The 16482-nt window shown below is 47.9% G+C and overlaps 1 protein-coding gene across 3 annotated transcripts in view; it reads right to left on the reverse strand.

The window, feature by feature from the left end:
* The window catches only part of LOC142312233 (uncharacterized), a 101326-nt gene that overhangs the window by 11480 nt on the left and 73364 nt on the right, over positions 1 to 16482 (reverse strand). The window contains exons 1-4 of one of the 3 annotated variants that reach the window (XM_075351146.1): positions 15574 to 15730; positions 15369 to 15492; positions 15188 to 15285; positions 14901 to 14991 (exon numbers count right to left, since the gene is read on the reverse strand). In XM_075351146.1, coding sequence (XP_075207261.1) covers positions 14901 to 14991; positions 15188 to 15285; positions 15369 to 15492; positions 15574 to 15597 — 337 coding nt within the window. In that variant the 5' untranslated portion in view covers positions 15598 to 15730. Of the gene's footprint in view, positions 1 to 14900; positions 14992 to 15187; positions 15286 to 15368; positions 15731 to 16482 lie in introns of those variants that run through there. The other 2 variants (XM_075351147.1, XM_075351145.1) reach the window with 2 other exon arrangements.

Raw genomic sequence — 16482 nt, forward strand, 5'->3', positions numbered from 1 at the left:
CAGCCGCAATACGTCTCCTGATGGTAAGATCATTCATGGATGGAATACATGCACCTCTGGCAGAAAGATTGAAAGCGTGCTGCCCAGAATGGAGAAACATGGAAGACATAGATCTTCTAGTCAACAAAGCAAGTGGCTTAGAAACCGACGCAAAGGATAAAAGGAGCAACAAGAAAGTTGTCATAGCAGCAGTGGACGGTCAGCCAGAAGGTACAAGAAAGAAGGCACCGACCTGCTACTACTGTGGAATCAGAGGACATATGATCAGAGACTGTAGAAAAAAAAAGAGGGACACTCAAAACCAACCCGAGAGTCAGGAGGAAAAGACTGCCTGACTTGCGGCAGTACGGGATAGGGATGCCAGAGGTCCATTTATACACGTCCCCCTTCACATTGACAACAAGGAAATAAGAGCTTTGGTGGACTCAGGAGCCTCACGCTCCGTGCTCCCCAGGAACCTGGTGCCTGAAGGATCCATCTCACCCAAAGCTACTATAGTATCCGGTTTTGATGGACAAGCCCAGATAATCCCACTTCTGACACCAGAGAGTGACAAACGTACCAGCGCACCATTTGACCATGATTGCCAGGAACTCATCGAACATGAGGCAAAGCCCCTACATAATATTCAGGCAACACCGCTTACAAATCCAGACTTTGAACTTTTTGTGGATGGAAGCAGATATGACGATGACACAGGCAAGTTCCACACCGGATCTGCGGTAGTAACACTATATGCAGTCTTAGCCAAACAACCGCTACCTCCACGCATATCTGCTCAAGAAGCAGAACTTCGCACCCTCATCTGGGCAATTGAGTTTTTGGAACAACGAACATCTACACGGACTCCGCCTACGCACACGGCATAGTGCACGATTTTGGCACTATCTGGCAAACTAGAGGATTCCTCACAGCAACAGGAAATCCCATCAGGCATGGAGCCTCAGTGAAGAAACTAATGGAAGTAGCCTTGATACCAAAGCAGCTAGCAATCATAAAGGTTGCTGCCCACACCAAGGCCCAAACACCCGAGGCAAGGGGAAATCGCTTGGCCGACCAAACCGAAAAATAACCAGCCTTACTCCCTTTGAAGGAGACGGAAACAGTGTCAACGACGGAGGAAGAAATGCAGAACCTCTTTGAGACACAAGAAAACGCCTCTGAGGAAGAAAAGGCCGGATGGCGGGCCAAGGGGGCAGAAAAGGTGGAGGGGATTTGGCCCCTAAACGGACTTTCCATCCTGCCACGCAGTTGGTTCCCTGTCATTTTCCAAGTACTCCACTACCCTACACACGGTAGCATAAACTCAATCATGAACCAGATGCAACCTTATTGGGTAGCCCCCGGCTTCAGATAATACGCCTCCCAGAGAATAAAAGCTTGTCACATCTGTCAACAGCACAATCCAGGCCAGCTAACTAAAACCCCGCAAAGACACATGCCAAAGAAGTTTGCCCCATTTCAAAGAGTACAAATAGACTATATACAGTTGCAAAAACATGGCATCTACGAGTTTGTACTTGTCTGTGTAGACCTCTTCTCAGGATGGCCAGAGGCCTACCCTGTAAGCTCAGCCACGGCCCGAATTACAGCAAAAACATTGGCCTGTGAGCTGGTGCCCCAGTTTGGACTCCCTGAAGTCATAGAGTCGGACCAAGGTACTCATTTCACTGGACAAGTTTTCCAGAACACTTGTGCCCTGTTAGGCATTCAGTCAGCCTTTCAGACGCCTTACCACCCACAGTCATCAGGGAAAGTGGAAAGGTTAAATGGAACTCTAAAGCTCAAACTAGCCAAGGCAGTGGAGGAGACTGGTAGACCATGGACAGAATGTCTCCCCATAGCTCTTTACTCTATAAGGACTACCCCTCAGGGAAAGCACAGGCTCTCACCCTTTGAAATACTCTTTGGTAGTGCAACCAGATTAGGATGCTACTTCCCGCAGGAGTTACACCTGCAATATGCAATGTGATAGCCTAACATCTTATGTTGTTTCTCTGCAGAAGAGACTAACTGAAACCCACCAAAGGGTCTACTCTTCTCTACCTGATCCTGATGCCGTTCCAGGAACCCACTCCCTAAAGCCTGGTGACCGGGTCTACCTAAAGGACGTGAGAAAGACCCTTGAGCCACGATTCGAAGGGTCTTTGACTGTCCAGCTGACCACTCCAACCTTCGTCAAACTTGAGGGGAGATCGACATGGGTCCATGCAAGGCACTGCAAGAAGGCCTAATACTGCTGATAGAAATATTTATGTGTACTCCCTTTTTGGGGCCTTCTACACCACGGCAGAATTCATTTGAGACCCATCATGAAGTGTTAGCTGAAAAACTTGAGATCACAGACTGCTGGATATGTACACACGCACCTGTGACAGCCTCTTCTATGCCTTACTTAGCCATACCAGTCCCAATAAACGAAGTGTTTCAATGGGGAGGCTGTTACAATAAACTATCATTCAATGACACCAAGTATCAAAAACTGTGGAACACTAGTGTGCCCATACCAATAGTAGGATGGGTAGATTTTCCCTGGTGGCAAGGCAACCTTACTACTGGCCTTCCCGGAACCCAGCAATATTTAGCCTTTGAAGGAAGCAGCTGGGTATCCCGTAATTACACAAAAACACCTACTATGGGCAAGATTCCAACAGAAGGAATCAAAATAAGTTTTGGGCGAACCTCTGACAGTACAGATGCATTTAAACCCTTGCTGTTAGAGAGACATCTGCATGACCATGGGTGGGTATACAATTCATTGTTTCCAGAAGGCAAAAATGATACTTGTTACTCCCAACCCGGAAATTTATGGTGCAATGATTCTGACCCATATGTGCCTGGCCGAGAAACCTGTGGTGAACAGTCCGCAGGCTATTGTAGTCCCCTAGGCCAACTTCCCAGATGGTGTATGCTCAGAAACATATCGGCCTTTATAGATATAGTACATAGACTCATATTACAACATTCTGCCATCTGGGATCTCCCGCCGCAGACCTACTGGGTTTGTGGTTACAATGCCTACCAGTAGGAGTAAGTGGCACCTGCACCTTGGCCCGTTTGACCCCTGCCACCTTTATTATCAATACCAATGATATACCGGCAGGGAAAATGCCTCTCCACCTACTGGTAAAGAGAGTGGCAAACAACAAAGACAGGCCTAGTGGCCGACCCCATGTGGTTCAAATGAGCCATGTTAATACATTTTTTAGTTCTCTTTTTCTCTATCCCATGATAATGCAGATATATGATAAGTTGGTGGACAGCACCGGCTATCTTGATGATCAAAAGCAGTAAATAGTACCATTGCCATACAGAGACAATTAATCATTGTAACCAACCAACATACTTTGGTACTGGATTACCTCACTACGGCCCAAGGGGTGGGATGTTCCAAATAATAGGCTCCAGCTGTTGTCACTACATAAATCCAAAAGGAACCTTAAAAGCCCACGCCAGTTTAACTGAGATACAAAAGCTGAGGAAAACACATGATGATGAGGTACTCAGAAGCTCAGATGCTTGGTGGAGCAATACCTTTTCAATGTTCAACCCTGCAAACTGGTTTTTAAGGGAATAGGAGGATGGTTCATGGGGATACTGAAATCAGTGTTCCAAGTGTTACTCTGTTTATTAGTTGCTTAAGGCCCCGTCACACTAAGCAACATCGCTAGCAACATCGCTGGTAACGAACAACTTTTGTGACGTTGCTAGCGATGTTGCTGTGTGTGACATCCAGCAACAACCTGGCCCCTGCTGTGAGGTCGTTGGTTGTTGCTGAATGTCCTGGGCCATTTTTTAGTTGTTGCTGTCCCGCTGTGAAGCACAGATCGCTGTGTGTGACAGCGAGACAGCAACAACTAAATGTGCAGGAGCAGGAGCCGGCTTCTGCGGAGGTTGGTAACCAATGTAAACATCGGGTAACCAAGAAGCCCTGTCCTTGGTTACCCGATATTTACCTTTGATACCAGCCTCCGCCTCTCTCACTGTCAGTGCCGGCTCCTGCTCTGTGCACATGTAGCTGCAGCACACATCAGGTTAATTAACCCGATGTGTGCTGTAACTAGGAGAGCAAGGAGCCAGCGCTAAGCAGTGTGCGCTGCTCCCTGCTCTGTGCACATGTAGCTGAAGCACACATCAGGTAATTAACCCGATGTGTGCTGTAACTAGGAGAGCAAGGAGCCAGCGCTAAGCATTGTGCGCTGCTCCCTGCTCTGTGCACATTTAGCTGCAGCACACATCGGGTTAATTAACCCGATGTGTGCTGTAACTAGGAGACTGGGGGCTGGTCCCTGGTTGCTGGTGAGCTCACCAGCAACTCGTGTAGCCACGCTCCAGCGATCCCTGCCAGGTCAGGTTGCTGGTGGGATCGCTGGAGCGTCGCAGTGTGACATCTCACCAGCAACCTCCTAGCAACTTACCAGCGATCCCTATCGTTGTTGGGATCGCTGGTAAGTTGCTTAGTGTGACTGGACCTTAATGTAGTGTTCAAGTTGCTTATGGCTTCGTTTTCCCGCTGCTTGAAGCAATGTAGATACAATGATTATTCAGCACCCCTATGAAATCACTAATATGCTTTTTTTTTCTTCTCTACTCTTTCCTCTAGAAATCACCTTGGCGTACCATGATCAGACTCCTATCGAGAGGCATGCAGGCAGTCCTCTAGGTGATGGATGTGGACGACACTCCCTGGGCAACCCGCGGCTCAGAAAGTATCTGGAGGCTAGTCTGCTCGCTTTACAGTTCACAGCTTCTCGATGGCCCCCTGTCCATCACTCACGCCAAAAGGGGGGATTGTGAGGAATGAGTTAACCTTTTTCACTGGTTAGAAAAATAATAGAAATTCATTCTCCTTTGCAAGAACAAGACCAGACTTATTTACGTAACAAACTTTGAGACCAAACTCAAGGACACAGAATGTTTTGACTTAGAAACAACTGAAAAACATCTTATTATGGGAAGAAGAAATGTTATAGACTGTTATGGGAATAAGTCATTATATTAATTTCTCTTGCTGGGAACATGTAATCCACGCCTTTAATGAATGTAGATTAATGAATATGTATGTTGCTTAGTTACGCCCTAATCAACTTTGTATAACTTTGTAATGTAAACAAAATCAATACAGTCCTTTTTGGGAGCCGCACGTCTCCAGGTCTTATGTGTATAACAGCATCTGCCTGTTTTCATTGAGACTGGAATAGCAGAGGGGGGGTACCGGTACTCTCTCCGCATTCGGACATCGCTGGCAACAGCTGTGACCGTTAGGTCAACCTAACACAACGATAAGGTGAATATTTTTGATAGTTAACGGTCATTCGTACGTTTCACACGCAACGACGTCGCTAACGAGGCCGGATGTGCGTCACGAATACCGTGACCCCCAACGACATCTCGTTAGCGATGTCGTTGCGTGTACAGTGCCATTAAGGCTTGTAATATTTGTACAAGTCACTATTTAAGATCAGATGAAAACATAGCAAAGACAGAAGCTCATGTACCTGCACCGTGGGACGCCCAGTCAGTGTTGGGATTTCCAGGATTTCTCTGTCTTTGTCATACTTCTTTGACTAATGTTCCAGACAGATGACTCTCAAAGCTCTTTGGTGATGTAAGTATTTAGCTGTACTTAATTGTATGTTGAATATACAGTGTGTCCACCCATATACTGTCCACCGCCATTAACTTGAGAACGGCGCCAGCTAAAGACATAGAAGTGGTGTCTAGGTACAGTAAAGTATCCATGCGCTACACAATGAAACTACCTATAGCGCCACCTGGTGGAAAACAACGAGTTAGCATTTTTATCTCGAAAACGGAACGAGAGAGAAAAAAAGTGAATTACAAAGTTGTAGTGCATCATCAATTCAATACGAATCGACACCTTGCATACAGAAATGCTATGATTAGAACGTGTCAAACTCACAAGGCTGCGGACGTGAAGCAATACCTCATGAAGCCCTTCCTACAAGTCACTGGGTATGGTGGATGTGTGGAATGGCCTCCACGCTCACCTGACCTGACCCCATTGGACTTCTTTCTGTGAGGTCACATCAAAATGCAGGTGTGTGCAACCCCTCCACCAACATTGCTGGACCTATGACAACATGTTACAGATGCTTGTGCAAACGTGTCACCTACCATATTGCACAACATGCAGCAAGATATAGTATGCTGTCCAGAGTCCAGATGTGCATTGCAGCTGACGGTGGCCACTTTGAGCATCAAAGTTAAATGAGCGCCATAAGCATGACCAGCATTCAATGTTTTTTTGGGGGGGTCATATGATAGCATTTCTGAATGCAAGGTGTCGATTCGTATTGAATTGCTTATGCCCTACAACTTTGTAATTCACTTCTTTTCTGGGATTTGCTGTGGGCATGGGGGGGGGGAAAGCACCCCAGAGGCTTCAGTCACCACAGAGCTACTGCACCTCAGCCAGAGGAGTGGTATCCCATTCCCGGGAAAGGAGGAGGACGCAAACCGGTATACACATACACAAACATCCTTTATCTAGCGAAGACCCCACTAGACCACAGTACTGCGCAGCCGGCTTGGGAGTGAGATTTAGTGAGTAAGGGGGAATTGTAGGAAGTGAATAGGTAGTCAGGAAGTAGCAGCGGAGGAGTGAGGACCTAGGGTCTGGAGCTGGAGCAGTTCAACCCGGGCATAAGAGAGAAAGGGTCCTAGAATCCACGTGAAATACGCCATACACCAGTGGCCTCGTTCCACAAACTGAATACCAGAGTGGAGGGACTTGGCCGCATCGGGAATTCGGTCCCTAGACTAGAGGAGAATAACCAACGAGCTCAACTAGTAAAACCGGAGGCTAAGGTTCCTGCAAGTACCGAGGCAAAATCCACACACATCCAGTGAGAAGCTGACCACACAGGACAAAGGGACAGAGCTTCACGCCATCTCTAAAAAAGATCCGCGAACACTGGCTCGGGGCTCTGTGTGTGAGGCGCGGGACAGGTGGGAGAGGTCAGTGCAGGAAGTCGACCAGGGAAGGAACACAGAAGGGTGTACCAGGGTGTGCCTTCAAACTTTCCGGGGATCGGTTGGAGCCCATAACAGCGCAACCCAGCACATCAGGGGAAACATTCGGCCGGTCATGTAAACCTGGAACTTGCAACAGTCAGTAAAACCTTGAGACTGCAGCCGTGTCGCCCAATTATTTGCCTTCGGCACTGCACCCCGCCTTCACATTACCATCATCCATAGAGACTACTACCCCCAACAGCCCTGGGGCCCAGCTCTACCTGTGGAGAGCTATACCAATTCAGTTGTGTCACCATCTGCCTCAGCGGCCCCCATTCCGCAGCGTTGGCTATATGTGGCTGAGTACCACAGGTGGCGTCACAAACTATCATCATCCCCTGTGAATAGCCCCCCCATTTAAACGACACTGCCAAGGATCGCCCAGACAAGGACCAGCCCAGTAACGAGTGCCCCATGGCCCCGGTGGGCGCATCATGGCCACTCCGTAATCAGCACTGGTAATAGTCAGGGGAACTTGGCGGTCACTTGGCAGTCACTGCAGCAAAGATTTGCTCACATTAGCCACACTGCCCAGAGGCAACAACAAGCTTTTATCAGTTGGAGGTGAATTGCAGTTTAAAATTTACAGATCCCCCTCCTCCGGAAAACCTATTTTAAAAAGGTCCCTAAAGAGCCTCTTTACCCAGTTGACCCTCCAGTTGACAACCAAAATTGCACAGACCTGTAACACAGATGGTCTTCATAGCTCCACAACACTGTGCCTGCTGCAGCGCAGTTACAGGTTTGTGACAAGTTAAGCCGCAATACCTGGTGCACAGGGACTACTCATGTTTTTTCTTTTTCAAAAACGGAAGCCATAGACTTGGCTGCACAGGAGCGACAAGGAGAATTTCGTTAAAAACTAAGGCCACAGACTCTGGTGAGAAACGGTGACAGATGTTTTTTTTTCAAGCATTCAAAGCAGTGCAACACGGCACACAGGTCCTGCTGTAGGTACACTCATTGCTATTAAAGTGTTGTTGATCCACAAAGTGATTCTGCCGTGCGTGCTGCAGCTGAAACTCCACGATTGCCTGCTGCTGCTCTGTCTCATCAGTCATCAGGGGGAGAACACCGAAAGTGCACACATACTGCCCACACTTTCAGCAGAAGCTCTAACATATGAGGGTAATTTTTGAGGAAATTCTGCACCACCGAATTCAGCACATGCGCCCGGTAAGGGATGTGTGTCAAGCCACCTAGGCCCAGAGCGGTGACGAGATTTGGGCCACTGACGCACTCCAGTAGGCCAGGCTGTAAGTCCACAGTCACCAGCCACTCATCTGTTTGTTCTTTTATGTCCGTCCACAGCTATTGGGTGGTATGAGGTTTGTCCCCCAGGCAGATGAGCTTAAGAATGGCCTGCTGTCGTTTACCCGTGGCTGAGCTGAAGTTGGTGGTGCAGGTCTTAGGCTACTTTCACACATCAGTTTTTTCCATCAGGCACAATCCAGGAAAAAAAACGGATAAAACTGATCCGGTGCCGGATCCTTTTTATCCCCAATGATTTGTATTAGCGCTGGATTGTGCTGGATGGCATTGTGTTGCATCCGGCTTTTGCCGGATGCGGCGTAATTGGCTAATGCGGCGGCCGGAACATCTCTTGTAACGTTTGTCTCTGACAAAAAAACGCATTGCGCCGGATGCGGCGCCGTACGGCTTTTTTCATAATGGAAGCATATGGTCGCCGGTTTCGTTGTCATCCGTCATATGCCGGAAACCGGCGCCGGTTTCCGTTTTTTGCTTCTGGGCATGCCCAGACATTGTGTAAATAGTCTCTCTTTCTCTCTGTCGATGTGTCGGTCGTTCTCTCTCTCTGTCGGTCGATCTCTCCCTACACCTCCTTTATACTCACAGATTACGGGTGCGGCACTGCACAGCTGTCATACTGCTCTGGTGGCTTTTCCTCTTCTGAAAATGCCGACCGCTCATTATTCCATCTCATATTCCCTGCTTACCCCGCCCACGACACCTGATTGGTTGCAGTGAGACAGCTGTCACTCAGCGTGGGGGCGTGTCTGACTGCAACCAATCACAGCCGCCGGTGGGCGGGTCTATATAGTGCAGTAAAATAAATAAGTTAAAAAAACGACGTGCGGTCCCCCCCAATTTTGATATAGCCAAGGTAAAGCCACACGGCTGATGACTGGTATTCTCAGGATGGGGAGCTCCATGTTATGGGGAGCCCCCCAGCCTAAAAATATCAGCCAGCAGCCGCCCGGAATTGCCGCATCCATTAGATGCGACAGTCCCGGGACTCTACCTGGCTCATCCCGAATTGCCCTGGTGCGGTGGCAATCGAGGTAATAAGGAGTTAATGGCAGCCCATAGCTGCCACTAAGTCCTAGGTTAATCATGGTAGACGTCTTTGAGACACCCACAATGGTTAACCTGTAAGTGAAAGCAAATAAACACATACAACCGAAAAAATACTTTATTTGGAATAAAAGACAAAAAACACCCTCTTTCACCACTTTTTTAACCCCCAAATACCCCTCCAGGTCCGATGTAATCCTCACGAGGTCCCACGACGCTTTCAGCTCTGCTGTATGAAGCTGACAGGAACGGCCGTAGAACACCACCGCTCCTGTGAGCTCCACGCAGAAACTGGAGTTGCGCTGTCAGCGGGGATGTCACTGAGGTAATGCCGGTGTTTGCGGTGATGATAGGGGTGGTAGTCCTGCGTGTGTGCGGTGATAGGGGCGGTAGTGCCTGTGGGTGTGCGGGGATGATGGGGGCGGAAGGGCCTGGGAGTGTGCAGGGATGATGGGTGCGGAAGTGCCTGGGAATGTGCAGGGATGATGGGTGCGGTAGTGCCAGGGTGTGTGCGGTGATGGGGGCGGTAGTGCCGGGGTATGTGCGGTGATGATGGGAGCGATAGTGCCTGTGTGCGTGCGGTGACGATGGGGGCGGTAGTGCCGGTGTGTGCGGTGATGATGGGGGCGGTAGTGCCGGGGTGTGTGCGGTGATTATGGGATCTCTCTCTCTCGGCATGAAAAAGAAAGCAAAAAAAAAAACCAGACAAAAAAAAAACGAATCCGTTTTTTTCGGGATCCGTCGCATCAGTTTTTACACAATCTGCGACGGATCCGTTGCATCAAGTACATGCCGGATTGTGCCTGATGCCAAAAAACTGATGTGTGAAAGTTACCTTCTTCTTATCCGGTCAGAGTAAGGCTAAGGAAACAGTAGGAGGAGGAAGCAACAATGACCGACAAACATTCAGCGATCCAAGGTGAGGTGATGGTATGACATGAAAACATGCCCAGCCGCCACTACATTTACCCAGTGTGCAGTTAAGGGAGATACCGTCCCTGCCTGTGCTTACTGGTCCAAGTATCCATCTCCAAACACATACAGATAGGGACTTTAGATTGTGATCCCCAATGGGGACAGTGTTCCTGATGTATGTAAAGCGGTGCGGAATATGTTAGCGCTATATAAAAATAAAGATTTTATTTTTTTTATCTGCACCTCGGGCTTGGAAATAAGATGATGCATCATGCTGTTTCATCTGCTTGAACACTTTTTTTGGAACTGCACACGTCATTATCATGGCCTTTGCTCTAGGTGGGGTCAAGCACCTCATAGTCATCCCTCATGTCGTCTTCCACCCACTCCTCAGCCCTGCCCTCCTTCTCACTCTGCACACTGACAAAAGCCGCAGTAGTTGGCACTCCTGTTTCTTCTACTCTGAGGTGTGGTGCGGTGATCCAGTGTCCACCAGCCTTCCCACTTACTCATCCTCCAACACAAGTGGTTGCGTGCCAGTGCACTTGGTCTCTTCCACCTCTGGGGCAGGGCCAGGTGGATGGGCCATGGGACCCGAGCCAGCAGAGTCATCAAATAGCATACGTGAATGTGCATTACGTGTGGCTCACACTGCTTGGATGATTTTGAATGGGTTGAGGTGGAAGGAAGAAGACCATGGATCTTAGCAAACGACTCTGAGCTTTCAGATGTGGACCGGGTGGAAGACAATGCAAAGTAACTAGGGGCATTGGTAGCCAAATAATCTAAAACCGCTTTAAGGCTAGGTTCACACACTGCGTTTTTTTGACGCTGCGTTTTTGTGCGTCAAAAACCGCACAAAAACGCACCCGCGTCAAAAAAAGCAGCAAAAAACGTGCGCGTTTTGCCGCGATTTGGTGCGTTTCTCGCTGCGTTTTTGCTCACTGCGTCTTTATGTGTTTTTTATCGGTGAACAAAAAAAAAAGGTCTGATGTCATTTCCTTCTTCAATATGTTCTTCATTCTCCACTAGTGTATGCAGGAGAGCAGACAGCTGCAGAACTACAAGGCTCAGCATACTCCATCCAATAGTGTATGCAGGAGAGCAGACAGCAGCTGCAGAACTACAAGGCTCAGCATGCTCCATCCAGGACTGTATGCTGGAGGGAGAGTCAGGGGGAGCAGACCTACAAGGCTCAGCATCCTCCATCCAATAGTGTATGCAGGAGAGCAGACAGCAGATGTCGAACTACAAGGCTCAGCATCCTCCTTCCAGGACTGTATGCAGGATTTCTTTGCCCCCCCAAAACAAAAAAAATGACGTGGGCTTCACCATATTTTTGTATGCTAGCCGGGTACAGCAGGCAGGTACGGGCTGCCCCCAACCCCCAGCTGCCTATTTGTACCCGGCTGGGAACCAAAAATATAGAGAAGCCCTTTTTTTTTTTATTTCATGAAATAATTAAAAAAAAAAAAATGACATGAGCTTCGCCTAATTTTTGTGTCCAGCCGGGTACAACTAGGCAGCTGGGGATTGGAATCCACAGTGCAGGGTGCCCATGCTTTCTGGGCACCCCCGCTGCGAATTGCAGTCCACAGCCACCCCAGAAAATGGCGCTTTCATAGAAGCGCCATCTTCTGGCGCTGTATCCAACTCTTCCAGCTGCCCTGATGCCGGGTGGCTCACTGGGTAATAATGGGGTTAGGGCTAGCTGTATATTATCAGCTGGGCCTAAGCCAGAAATTCATGGTGTCACGCCAATATTAGACAAGGCCACCATGAATTTCTAGTAAAGATAAAAAAACCACAACACACAGAAAAATATTTTTATTAGAAATAAAACACAACACAATTAGTGACTCCATCTTTATTGAAATAAAGAACCCCCCTCCGCAGTAATCCTGGGTCAAGGGTCCCGCGCCGTCCAATCCGGATCCAATATCATCTGATCGGTTTGCTGGAAGGCAAAGCGATCAGATGATGTGTCAGGATCAAGTGCCTGAATCACATCACACATCAGCTGATTGTATAAAAGCCGTTTATACAATCAGCAGATGCATCCGTGCAAAAAAAACAAAAAAAAACCTCACTTATGTGCTGATGACCGGCAGCTCCTAGAGCTAGTCTGATCCCGTCCGATCGTTGCAGCAGCTGCCGGTAATCAGGGATGAAGTCTCCTGACGCATCCGCTGATAACCGTCCGGGCGCTGGCGTCAGCCCGAGACTTACGATCAGCTGATGCGTCAGGTGACTGCATCAGGTGATCCATCGCCAGGTCCTGCATCCTGCAGGCATACGTACCCGGGGATACTGCACACACCGGGAGCGGCAGTACCGGGAGGATCTGGGAGCGGGCATTGCACCGGGAGGCTGCAGACAGGTGAGTATGACTTTTTTTTTCTACTGTTCACTTTTGATTTCGCAGCCGCTTCCACCTCCTGCCCGTACATGACGCCGCACGGGAGCTGACATGCACAGGATGGGAGGTGGAAGCGGCGGTGACGGTACCGGGAGGATTCACGCTTCTGTGTTTACTGACAGAAGGAATCCTCCTCCTGTACATGTCACTTTACTACCCACCTCCTGCGTTTATAGCTGCGTTTTTGGTCTTAGAAACGCACCAAAACGCAGCTATTTGCGTTTCTCTTTGCATCTTTCAACATCCCATTGCACTCAATGGATGAAAAGCGCAGTGAAAAACGCAGGAATAATTGACATGCTGCGTTTTTGTGGCACCACAAAAACGCAGCTGAAAAGAAACGCTGTGTGCAGACAGCAAAAATGAAAACTCATAGAATTTGCTGGGGAAGCAAAGTCATGCAGTTTTCTGAGCAAAAACGCACCCGAAAACTGCGCAAAAACGATGCGAAAAACGCACTGTGTGAACTTACCCTAAGATGTTCTGGCCTCACCATTCGTGCAGCGGTACTTGGGCCTAAGAAATGCCGAAGAGCAGCCTGCGGCTGTATGCACCAGAGGAAGATGTTTCAGTTTGGAGCGTAGCAGATACACGTCTATTAGGTCCTCGCCCTGAAGCACCTACAACACCAGCAGCACCACCACCACCACCATCAGCAGCACCGCCACGGACACGTCCCCAATTAGATGTTTGTGTGCCAAAGAATGAGAAGAACAAGTCCAGTTGATTACATGGCCTGTATACAGAGAATGATTATAATAAAGCCTGTATGGAGCTGTTATGGAGAGCTACGCCAAGTTACATGATGCAGCGCAGTATTTGATTTTGAGTTACATGCACCCATCACGGTCCCTCACTCCTACAGCGCCCTATCCCTTGTAGTCAACACAAAATGGCGGCACGGCACAGCCTGTTATCTGGCCTTTATATAGGCCGAGTCACTGTGTGAGTCTGGCAATCACAGCCATGACAATTGATGAGGCTGTGATGGCTCCAAAAGGTCTGACAGCCTAAAAGCTTGCTGATTGGCTGCTCTGCAACCTTTCAACAAGCTTTATTTGGATGACAAACCTGAATAAGAACTGGACGTACAGTAAAAATTCTCTGTTTTGCAGTTCTGGTTTGCTGATCCCTACTTATGGTACCTTTTAATGGCTAACAAAAATTAAATGATGTTAAAAAGCAAGACTTAGGTCTCTTCGTCAACTACAAGATTATTACCATATTATTCGTTTTATAAGACGCACCCCAAATTTGAAGGAGGAAAATAGGAAAAAATTATTTTTACTGTTAAAATTTGGAGTCCGTCCTATAATCCTAGTGCGTATCATATTCGCTCACCAGGGAAAAGCGGCGGTGTTGGAGCGGCTCAGGAAGGTCTCGAGAGGCAGGGTAGACGATGCTGCAGGCTCGAAGGAATCGCGGCTCTGAAGGGTCAGTGGATGGAGGGTTAGCGATACTGCAGGCTTGTGGGATGTCGCATCAAGCCTCACTTATCTCGGTTGACGCGATGGAAGCCAAGAAAAAGGGCGCGGAGGCAGAACGTGCGCAGATTGACCTCTGCGGCCATTTTCTTGAGTTCATTGCATTAACCGCCGACGATTCAACTAGTCCACAAGGCAGATCAATGGTCCCCACTGCTGTGACACCCACCAGCCGCAGTATCGCCAACCTTCAGTCCTGTGACTCTCTTGAGCCACTCCTCCAAAAAAAAAAAAAGTGTGTCTTATAATATGGAAAACCATATTTTGGTTTTACCCACTGAGAGCAATCCATCTTTTTTCAACTGGTCAACACGGCACCAAACTAAGAATCTAGGACGTCACCAGCATGATTACCCTCCGCTTTCTCTTAGAGGTCCACCATACAGATTATACTTTTTTTCCTATAACTTTTTAAGTTGTCTGCACATTTTATGTACGCTGTCATTTGGCTTTGCAGATTAGAGATCTGGGCAGCTAAGGGTTAACATCTAATTTCAGGGGATAGGGTGGATCCAACCTGTAAGATCTGGTTGAAACAGATCTCATTCCAACAGAAGCGCATCCAATGCCCAAAATAATGGGGACAGTTTTGCGTGGAGGAGCATGTGGTGGTCTAGCAGCAGAATGGTGACCATTTGATATGGCCGGACTACAACCCTGATAAAGCAGCCACAGCCGGTGACTGAGAAGAATCTGTGACTTCTCTGCATTTAATGGTCACTACTCACCTGGGCGGTTATCTGTAGGAATCTCCTCTTTACTCCGCTCATCACCCCTCACATATGTCTCTGTAGTATTAATATTGGGCAGATCTTCCCCCTGAAACAAATATTGTAAAAGTCACAGACAGATGGAGAAGTCCCATCTATGATCAGCTCTAATCCTGCCATCTCCACCGCTCTCATTACACAAGTATAACACATATAATACTGGAGGATAAAACAAGACTGAGCACAAGACCTTCACAGCCGTCTACACATCATAGGAGATTTCATGGCACCTTCTCTCCATCTACCTGATGATTCTGAGGAACATCAGGATCTTCTTGTTTACAGTCCTGTGGGAGAAGAGGACGGGGACATCTCTCTGGTGTTGTCCTCTTACTGGATAGAACTGGAGGAGACACATACAGGGATTGAATTCATTCCATATATACAGATAATTATAGGCCGTGTGTATTTAGTCCTGTCTATTACCTGGTGATGTGAGGGGTTGGGGATCCTCCATCATGACGTCCTTGTACAGATCTTTGTGTCTTTCTAAATACTCCCACTCCTCCATGGAGAAATAGACGGCGACGTCCTGACACCTTATAGGAACCTGACACATACAATGATACCGTCACCCCCGATCCCTTCATAGCGTTACTGTATAATGTCCCAGCATTCCCAGCAGTGTCACCTCTCCAGTCAGCAGCTCAATCATCTTGTAGGTGAGTTCTAGGATCTTCTGGTCATTGATGTCCTCATGTATCAGGGGGTGAGGTGGAGGCCCCGTGATTGGGCTCAGGGGTCTTCCCCATCCCTCAGACACAGGGGCCTGACAGCGCTCACTAGAGGTCTTCTTCACTACTGTGTAATCCTGGTTATGGAGAGACACAGTAAAAAATCTCACTCCAGACATTTCCAGAGTCCTCACCTCTCCAGTTCTGTCCATCTGTTATTCCCATAGATAAGAATGATGTAATGTGACGTCATCAGAATCTCTCACCTCTCCAGTAAGCCGGAAGAGGATCTCTAGGGTGAGGTGTAATATCCTCTCCGCCATCTTGTCCCTGTCCATATCCATCCTTGAGGAGTCAATAAAGTGAATATTCTTGTATAGAAGATCTCCACTGAGAGGATCCGATATTGTAGGGAACTAAATGGGGAGAAGATGACGATGTAACATCATAAGAATCCTGTATAGTAATATAATAACTGGAGACTTTATATCCAATCACCGGCTGTAGAAATAACGCTAACACGTATGGCATGAAGGAGATAACAATTCATGGTTTTGGGCTGCAGGAACTGAAATGAGGATCCTTGATCCAATAATATTAAGAAGTGGCTTTTACTCCACATGTATGGCACATGACTATTTTATAAGTATTCGTGTATTGGGGTTTTTTTGGGGATTTTTTTTGTCTGATTCTTAAACTGCAATTATTTAAAATATTCTGCAAAATTACTGTATAATAATGACACTGAAAAAGACGTGGGTGTGTGGGAAGACGAGAAAACCAACCAGTGCCAGGAAGCTGCGGCCAAGGCAGATAAAATAATAGGATGCATTGAACGAGGCATAGATGCTCCGGACAAGAACAGT

The sequence above is a fragment of the Anomaloglossus baeobatrachus genome, chromosome 5 (assembly GCF_048569485.1).
Source record: "Anomaloglossus baeobatrachus isolate aAnoBae1 chromosome 5, aAnoBae1.hap1, whole genome shotgun sequence".
NCBI classification, from domain to species: Eukaryota; Metazoa; Chordata; class Amphibia; order Anura; family Aromobatidae; genus Anomaloglossus; species Anomaloglossus baeobatrachus.